This window comes from Thamnophis sirtalis, unplaced genomic scaffold, assembly GCF_051295495.1.
Source record: "Thamnophis sirtalis isolate CommonGarterSnake01/CBP01778 unplaced genomic scaffold, rThaSir2_p1.2 scaffold_17, whole genome shotgun sequence".
Lineage (NCBI taxonomy): Eukaryota > Metazoa > Chordata > Lepidosauria > Squamata > Natricidae > Thamnophis > Thamnophis sirtalis.
Window position 1 is genome coordinate 2,556,903 of NW_028261397.1, and position 9,804 is coordinate 2,566,706.

The 9,804-nt window shown below is 46.7% G+C and overlaps 1 protein-coding gene across 1 annotated transcript in view; it reads left to right on the forward strand.

The window, feature by feature from the left end:
- The first annotated feature begins 4,307 nt into the window (after positions 1-4,307).
- LOC106539577 (cytospin-B) overlaps positions 4,308-9,804 on the forward strand; it is a 145,495-nt gene continuing 139,998 nt past the window's right edge. Inside the window, 1 exon segment of the mRNA XM_087702901.1 lies at positions 4,308-4,422. Within this exon segment, the coding sequence (XP_087559027.1) occupies positions 4,351-4,422 (72 nt within the window). The 5' untranslated portion in view covers positions 4,308-4,350.

Consider the following 9,804-nt stretch of genomic DNA (forward strand, 5'->3'; position numbering starts at 1 on the left):
TCTGCAACTACGGAGTCAGCAAATAGCCTGAATCTGCAAGGACAGTCAGAAAATAGCCTGAATCTGCAAGGACAGAGTCAGAAAATAGCCTGAATCTGCAAGGACAGTCAAAAAATAGCCTGAATCTGCAAGGATGGAGTCACAAAGGCCAAGGCTCAGAATGAACTAAGACCTGCCGAAGAATCCTACCTCTTGTGGAGCGGGTTGGACTAGAAGACCTCCACATTCTCTTCCAGCCTTACGATTCCTATAAGTTCCTTTTGCTTCTTTGCAAGTTGTCTTTCAGGGCGAGTCAGAAGGCCCGGAATGGGAAAATGGGAACGACGAATGAGGGCTCTGACTGTGCCCATTTTGGAAATGGAAAGGGAAAAAAAGGCCCAGGAATTGCTGGCTCAGGAATTCTGGGAGTTGAAGTCCACAAGTCATAAAAAAGGGCCATAATTCCCCACCCCTGGGTGTTTATTGTTGTTAGTTGCGAAGTTATGTCCGACCCCCCCCGGGACCACGTTCCTCCAGGCCTTCCAGTCCTCTCCCATCCCCTGGAGTCCATTGAAGCTCATGCCGGCTGCTTCGGTGACTCCATCCAGGCACCTCCTTCTCTGCCGTCCCCTCCTTCTTCTTTTGCCCTCCGTCGTTCCCAGCATGAGGCTCTTCTCCAGGGAGTCCTTCTTCCTTCTCCTTAGGTGGCCAAAGCCTTTGAGTTTCCTCTTCAGGATCTGGCCTTCTAAAGAGCAGCCAGGGTGGATCTCCTCTAGGACTGACCGGTTGGATGGCCTTGCAGTCCAAGGGACTCAATGCAGGAGTCTTCTTCTCCAGCACCAGAGTTCAAAGGCCTCCATTCTTTGGCGCTCAGCCTTCCTTATGGTCCATCTTCCACAGCCATCCATTGCAACTGGGAAAACCACAGCCTTGAGTAGACGCACTTGTGTTGGCAGGATGATGTCTCTTCTTTTTAGTCTGCTGTCTAGATTTGCCTTCGCTTTCCTCCCCAGGAATGCATCTTATATTTCTTATATTCTTCTTTTCTTCTTCTTTTTCTTATATTCCTCTCTCTCTCTCTCTTTGGATGGAAACCTGGTGGAAACGAACTGGCCAGGAAAGAGGAACCCATTTTGGAAAGAGATGTGTTGTTGTTGAGTGCGTTTCCTTCTTGACAGCTTCTGCTTTTTAAAAATAAACAGAATCCTGCGCTGGCTTGCCAAACGCTCACTTCTCCTTAAATTGTGCAGAAAATGATCCTTGCAGCACGGAAGGCGACGCTTGGAAACATGGCTGAGGCCAAACTTTATGCATTTTATGAATTGTGAGGTCCTTGGTGCTCTCTATTCTGATCGAGGTTTCCCGAGAGCCTGAAGCCAAATCCGGGTCCCGACAAAACCACCTTTTATGAATTGGCTGTGAATTCGGCTCCTTCACATCCAGCAAAGTCTTTCGAGGGAGGATTTACAGTCACAGACCTCATCTGGCTTGGAGAGCTGCCAGGCCGATCTCTGCAGAACTTGGCAAGGAGCCTCGGAGAGTCACGAACCAATAAAGCGAACTAATGGTCTCCTGCAAACTCCACTCCCCTTTCGCTCCTCTTTTATTCCCTCTGGGAGGGGCCATTCACCGTCCACCTGTGGCCTTACTCCCAAGTCGACCGTTTGCCACCTCTGCCGTCGGTTTGCCATCCCGGATATATAGCATCACAGAGCAAGCGAAGAGAACAGTCACCATGTGCTTTACTGCTCAGCCCTGTTAACTGCAACAGGAAACCACTTGGAAAAAAACAGAACCGTAGTTTATAACCATAGATGCAAACTGAACGCTGCCACCTACCGGGTGAATGACCCCGTAGTTGTTGCAATACGCGACACATTCCGACATGTATCGCAACACTTTCCAGAATCTCAGCATCTTCTGTCTAAGAGAGGCAGATCTAGGCGCAGAAACGTTGGGGGTGGGGGGTGGGGGAGGCTCTCCGACTCATCTGCCCATTCTTGGTTTTGGGCGGTGTGCGCTGCGCTGACCACAGACAGGGATCAACCCAGCCATTTCTAAACATCCACCTCCTCCTAATTGTAGGCTTCACTCTTTGAGGTCAAACTCAATACTTTTAAGGAAGGAACAAGCCAACATTATAATTTGAAGGGAGACGGAGAAACACAATCTCTCTCTGCAGACAACCGTCTGCAGTGGGACGTTTTTTGGGGGGGTCATGAGAAGCATCTCCAGTCTAGTGATATGATGCCCAGCAGGTGGTCCTCCAACTTACAACTGTTCATTTAGTGACCATGCAAAGTTACAACAGCCCCGGAAAAAAAGTGATTTATGACTATTTTTCACACTTACGACCGTTGTGGTTCAGATGCTTGGCAACTGCTTCATATTTATGACGGTCGCAGCGTCCCGGGGGTCACGTGATCCCCTTTTGCGGTCTCCCGACGAGCAAAGTCAAATGGGGGAAGCCAGGTTCACTTAACGACTGTGTGACTAACTTAACAACTGAGGTGATTCCCTTAACAACGTTGGCAAGAAAGGTGGTCACATCACCCAGGATATGTCAACCGTCATAAATATGGGTCAACTGCCCCACCTCTGAATTTTGATCACATGACCATGGGGAGACTACAGTGGTTGTAAGTGTGAAAAATGGTCATGAGTCACTTTTTTTCAGTGCCGTTGTAACTTTGGACAGTCACTAAAGGAACTGTTGTAAGTTGAGTAAGTTCTATTCTGATTGATTGATTGATTGATTGATTGAAATGGTCTGGGGTCTCCTGCTTGAGTAGGGGGGCTGGACTAGAAGACCTCCGAGGTCTCTTCCAGCTCTATTCTGATTGATTGATTGATTGATTGATTGAAATGGTCTGGGGTCTCCTTCTTGTGCAGGGGGGGCTGGACTAGAAGACCTCTGAAGTCCCTTCCAGTTCTATTCTGATTGATTGATTGATTGATATGGTCTGGGGTCTCCTGCTTGAGTAGGGGATTGGACTAGAAGACCTCCAAGGTCCCTTCCAGCTCTATTCTGATTGCTTGATTGATTGAAATGGTTAGGGGTTTCTTTCTTGTGCAGGGGGGCTGGACTAGAAGACCTCTGAGGTCCCTTCCAGTTCTATTCTGATTGATTGATTGATTGATTGATTGAAATGGTCTGGGGTCTCCTGCTTGAGCAGGGGGGTGGACTAGAAGATCTCCAAGGACCCTTCCAGCTCTATTCTGATTGATTGATTGATTGAAATGGTCTGGGGTCTCCTGCTTGAGCAGGGGGGCTGGACTAGAGGACTTCCGAGGTCCCTTCCAGCTCTATTCTGATTGATTGATTGATTGATTGATTGATTGAAATGGTCTGGGGTCTCCTGCTTGAGCAGGGGGGCTGGACTAGAAGACCTCCGAGGTCTCTTCCAGCTCTATTCTGATTGATTGATTGATTGATTGATTGATTGAAATGGTCTGGGGTCTCCTTCTTGTGCAGGGGGGGCTGGACTAGAAGACCTCTGAAGTCCCTTCCAGTTCTATTCTGATTGATTGATTGATTGATTGAAATGGTCTGGGGTCTCCTGCTTGAGCAGGGGGCTGGACTAGAAGATCTCCGAGGTCCCTTCCAGCTCTATTCTGATTGATTGATTGATTGAAATGGTCTGGGGTCTCCTGCTTGAGTAGGGGGCTGGACTAGAAGACCTCCCAGATCCCTTCCAGCTCTATTCTGATTGATTGATTGATTGATTTAAATGGTCTGGGGTCTCCTGCTTGAGCAGGGGGGCTGGACTAGAGGACCTCCGAGGCCCCTTCCAGCTCTATTCTGATTGATTGATTGATTGAAATGGTCTGGGGTCTCCTGCTTGAGCAGGGGGGCTGGACTAGAGGACCTCCGAGATCCCTTCCAGCTCTATTCTGATTGATTGATTGATTGATTGATTGACCCATCTGCCCCTTGCTCCCTTTGCCTGCCCAGATCCCCTCCAGCAATCCACAAACTGTGTCCTTTCTCCCCCATCCCCTCGGTGTGTGTGTGTGGGGGATTTCCTAACCCACCCACCCCAAATTCTGTTCCTGGTGATCCCCCTGATTGGCGAACACCCTTCCAATGGCCAACTGGCAGTCCCCCCCCCCTCCTCCCTGTGTGCACCGGATGCCGTGGGGGGGGGAGGTAGGAAGAAAGAGGGAGGGAAAAGAGGAAAAGAGAGAGAGAGAGAGAGAAGAAATGCCAGGTTTCCGTCTGTGACTCGTTCCTATTTCTTTTTTTTTCCTTTTTCTGTTTCCATCGGGGCTTAGAAGAAGCAGAAGCAGCAGCAGCGGCGGTTTCTCTGCGGCTGTTGGCGATGTGGTTTCCCTGCCGGGGAGCTTCCTGAGCCCCGGGCTGGCCGGCAGATGCTGGCGGAGGGCTGCGGGGAGACGGAGGCGCGCCCGTGGATGCCACCCAGCGCCAGGGGCTCCGAGCAAGTAAGTGGGCGCCGGGATCTCTCGGGCCAGGGGGAGACGGAGGGAGGGAGGGGTTCGCGGGGTGCGGAGGAGGGAGGGAGGGGGGGCAGGTTTCCTGTCATCTGCGTCCTTGGGGGGGGGTAGATAGGCGTTTTTTAAGCGAGGAAGTAGGGGGGAGAGGAGGAGGAGGAGGAAGGGGGGGTCGTGGGAAATAGGGAGTGAGGGGTTGCTGTGCAAAAGCTGCGCCTGGACGGCTCTTTTCCCTTTCCTTCCCTTTTCCTCTTTTCCTTCCTTTCATGTTTTCCTTTCCTTTCTTCTCTCCTTTCTTCCTCTCTTCCCTCCCTCCCTCATTCTTCCTTTCTTCCTTTCTTCCTTCCCTTTCTCCTTTTTTCCTTCTTCCCTCCCTCCCTCATCCTTCCTTCCTTCCTCTTTCTCTTTTTTCCTACTTTCCTTCCCCTCTTTTCCCTTTATCTCCTTTCTTCCTCTCTTCCCTCTCTCCCTCATTCTTCCTTTCTTCCTTCCCTTTCTCCTTTTTTCCTTTCTTCCCTCCCTCCCTCATCCTTCCTTCCTTCCTCTTTCTCTTTTTTCCTACATTCCTTCCCCTCTTTTCCCTTTATCTCCTTTCTTCCTCTCTTCCCTCCCTCCCTCATTCTTCCTTTCTTCCTTCCCTTTCTCCTTTTTCCTTTCTTCCCTCCCTCCCTCATCCTTCCTTCCTTCCTCTTTCTCTTTTTTCCTATGTTCCTTCCCCTCTTTTCCCTTTATCTCCTTTCTTCCTCTCTTCCTCCCTCATTCTTCTTTCCTTCCTTCCCTTTCTCCTTTCTTCTCTCCCTCCCTCATCCTTCCTTGCTTCCCCTATTTTCCCTTTCTCTCCTTTCTTCCTCTCTTCCTCCCTCATTCTTCTTTCCTTCCTTCCCTTTCTCCTTTCTTCTCTCCCTCCCTCATCCTTCCTTGCTTCCCCTATTTTCCCTTTCTCTCCTTTCTTCCTCTCTTCCCTCCCTCATTCTTCCTTTCTTCTTTCCCTTTCTACTTTTTTCCTTTTTTCACTCCCTCCCTCATCCTTTCTTCCTTCCCCTCTTTTCCCTTTCTCTCCTTTCTTCCCTCCCTCCCTCATTCTTCCTTTTTTCCTTCCCTTTCTCCTTTTTTCCTTTCTTCCCTCCCTCATCCTTCCTTCCTTCCTTCCTCTCTCCCTTTTTTCCTACCTTCCCCTCTTTTCCCTTTCTCTCCTTTCTTCCTCTCTTCCCTCCCTCATTCTTCCTTTCTTCCTTCCCTTTCTCCTTTTTTCCCTTTCTTCCCTCCCTCATCCTTCCTTCCTCTCTCCCTTTTCTTTTGACATACCTTCCTTCCCTTCTTTTCCCTTTATCTCCTTTCTTCCCTCCCTCACTTTTCCCTCTCCCTCCTTCCTCCCTTCGTCCTTGGGGTGTCCTTTGTGGAAGGTCACAGGTGTTGGTGCTTAACCGAAGCCCTGGGTTTATGTGTGTGTGTGTGTGTGTGTGTGTGTGTGTGTGTGCATCTCCATCTGTGCAACCGGAGTTAGCCGGATTAAAGGATGCCCTGTCACTCGCTGTGGATTCCCCTCACCAACTCCCCCACCTTTGCATGTTTCCGTAGCAACAGGGAAGGTTTGGACATCTGTCTCCATGGGATCCCCCCCCTCCATCCTTTCTGCCCATCTCGGCTTCAAGAGAACCTTTTCTGGGATCCACAAAGGAAAATTGGGGTCCTAAATGTGATCCCAATTGCTGCTCCAGTGGAAAGAAGGGCCTAGGGGGTAGGGGTTTAGTCCAGGGGTCTCCAACTTTGGCAACTTTAAGACTGGTGGACTTCAACTCCCAGAATTCCTCAGCCGGCTTTGCTTTAGGACTTGTGGACTTCAACTCCCAGAATCCCTCAGCCACCTTTGCTTTAAGACTGGTATACTTCAATTCCCAGAATCCCTCAGCCAGCTTTGCTTTAAGACTGGTGGACTTCAACTCCCAGAATTCCTCAGCCGGCTTTGCTTTAGGACTTATGGACTTTGACTCCCAGAATCCCTCAGCCAGCTTTGCTTTAAGACTGGTGGACTTCAACTCCCAGAATCCCTCAGCCACTTTTGCTCTAAGACTGGTGGACTTCAACTCCCAGAATTCCTCAGCCGGCTTTGCTTTAGGACTTGTGGACTTCAACTCCCAGAATCCCTCAGCCAGCTTTGCTTTAGAACTTATGGACTTCAACTCCCAGAATCCCTCAGCCAGCTTCCCCGTTGACTTTGCTTGTCAGAAGGTCGCAAAAGGGGACTAGGTCATAAGTACGAGTTGGTGGCCAAGCGTCTGAATTTTGACCATGTGGCTGTGGGGGATGAGGCCACGGTCGTAAGTGTGAAAAAAGCTCCTGACTCCTGAGGCACTTTTTCCCCTGTGCCTTTAACGGTCACTAAACGAACGGTCGTAAGTCGAGGACTACCTGTAGATGGGAATCAATTATTTAAGGCCAGCCAAGCCAGCATCCGGCCAGGAACAGGGAGCATTGGACTGGACAGCTCCGACCAGCTTGGCTTGCAGGGAATGATGGGACTTGTAGTCCGACACTCTGGCAGCACGCAACCCTCGGAGGGAGCAAGCAAGGTCTGGATCCGTGCTGCCCTTCTGCAACCCACTCCCCACTCTGGGTGCCCCACAGCTGCATCTGCTGCATCTGCCACAGGGTTGGGGAGGGGGGCAGCTCCGTCCGTAGCCCATCATCCCCTGCCGCCAGCCACCACCAGAGGCTGCCTGCGAAAGGCTTCTCCCGGACTTCCAGCTTGGTTAAAGGGAGGAGATCCCTGCCTCTGGTTTCTGGACCCTGGAGAGAACTGATCCCCTAGTTGATCTCCAGGGATGCTTTAAAAAAAAAAAAGGATCTGCCAAGGATTGGGGGGGGGTTTCTCTTCCTCCTCGGCCCCCATTTTTACACCTTTCCCAGCTCCTTCGATTGCATATTTTACGTTTCCAGGCAGGGAGGCTGTTAATGTGGGTTAATTCCTGTTTCTGGCCCTGCTTTGAAATGGCCTTTGGTGTTGATGGCAAGGATTTCGGCTTTTATAATGTGGTGGCTTGGATTTGGTTTATCTTCCTGGGTTTTTTTTTATATTTCATTTCATTTCATTATTTCATTTCATTATTTCATTTCATTATTTCATTTCATTATTTCATTTCATTATTTCATTTTATTTCATTTTATTATTTCATTTCATTATTTTATTTTATTTCATTATTTCATTTCATTTTATTTTATTTCATTTCATTATTTTATTTTATTATTTTTTATTTTATTTCATTTTATTTCATTTCATTGTTTTACTTTATTATTTTATTTTTATTTTATTATTTTTATTATTTTATTTTTATTTTATTATTTTTATTTTATTATTTTTACTTTATTATTTTTTACTTTATTATTTTTACTTTATTATTTTTATTTTATTATTTTTATTTTATTATTTTTATTTTATTATTTTTACTTTATTATTTTTATTTTATTTTTTATTTTTTTACTTCATTATTTTATTTTATTATTTTTATTTTGTTTCACTTCATTTTTTATTTTTTAAATTTTTTATTTTTAAAATTTTTTGTTTTTATTTTATTTATTTATTCATTTTATTTCATTTTATTTCATTTTATTTCATTTTATTTCATTTTATTTCATTTTATTTTTATTTCTGAGCTGAAATGCCTCGTTTGCATCTCTGAGCAGAGGAGATTCACCCAGGCTGAATGAATTTCAGTCTTTTTTCAACCTTCCTCCATGCCTCACTGTGCTTTTTCCCCCTTTTTTAAAAAGCATTTGAAAAGTTCTCTTCAGTCTTAGCTAAAGGCTTAACACAAAGCCATTTTTTAAAAAAAGGGGAGTGAATGGAAGATGCCCTTTGTCCTCTGGTTTCCAGTGAAAAAGTGCCACAGGAAAGGAAAAATGATGCGGAAGGCAGAGGGGAAAAAAAAGCAGATTTGGTATTTAAAATCCCCCCCCCAAAAAAATTGTAATAAGCAATAGAGAATTTTAGAATTTAGAACAACAGAGTTGGAAGGGACCTCGGAGGTCTTCTAGTCCAACCCCAGCTGAGTCAGGGAAGCCAACATCACTTCAGACAAATGGTTGTTCAATTTCTTCTTTAAAACTTCCAGTGTTGGAGCATTCACAACTTCTGGAGGCAAGTTGTTCCACTGGTTAATTGTTCTAATGGTCAGGAAATTTATCCTTAGTTCTAAGCTGATTAGTGTCCATCCATTGCTTCTCCTCCTGCCCTCAGGTGCTGTTCTCCAAACAGGAGGACTCCCTCTTCTTCTTTGGGGCAGCCCCTTAAATATTGGAAGATGCCATCATGTCTCCCCTAAATCCTTCTTTTCTCTACACTGCAGCCGTTCTTGAGAATAGAAATAGGATAGGATAGAATAACTGAGTTGGAAGGGACCTTGGAGGTCTTCTAGTCTATCCCCTTGCTTAGGCAGGAAACCCTACACCACTTCAGACAAATAGCTATCCAACATCTTTAAAACTTCCAGTGTTGGAGCACGCAAAGCTTCTGAGATGGAAAATAGCTTGTTTGAAGCTCTGGAGGAGAATTTATTTTAAAATATTTTTTTGTTCTCTATATACAATTATAGGTATGCATTCACATATAGTTATTGTTCTTTTCTACATTCATGGTTCTTATACATTTGTCATTCCATTTATAGAATTATAATATTCCATTTGGGTTGCTTTGTTTACCATCCCTCATCTGTTTTGACACCACCTTCTTCTCCCTTTCTTTTCTCCCTCCCTCCCTTCCCTACTTCCTTCCTTCCTCCTTTCCTTTCCTTCTTCCCTTACCTCTCCCCTCCTCCTCTCTTCCTCTTCCCCTTCCTACTCTCTCTCTTTCTCTCCTTCTCCCTTCCATCTTTCTCTCCTTCTCTCTTCCTTCCCTTCTCTTCCTCTCATCTCCTCTCCTCTCTTCCTTTCTCACCCTCTCTCCCTTCTCTACTTTCTTCTTTCCTTATCTCCTTTCCCTTCCTTCTTCCCTTACCTCTCCCCTCCTCCTCTCTGCCCCTTCCCCTTCCTATCTTCTCTCCTTCTCTCTTTCTCTCCTTCTCCCTTCCATCTTCCTCTCCTCCTCTCTTCCTTCCCTTCTCTTCCTCTCCTCTTCCTCTCCTCTCTTCCTTTCTCTCCCTCCCTCCCTTCTCTACTTTCTTCTTTCCTCATCTCCTTTCCCTTCCTTCTTCCCTTACCTCTCCCCTTCTCCTATCTTCCTCTTCCCCTTCCTACCTTCCCTCCTTCTCTCTTTCTCTCCTTCTCCCTTCCATCTTCCTCTCCTCCTCACTATCTTCCTTCCCTCCTCTGGAGGAGAGTTTTAACACAGCAGATTTGACCGCTGCCTGTCCTCTCACTTCCTTTCCCACGCCACGAGTA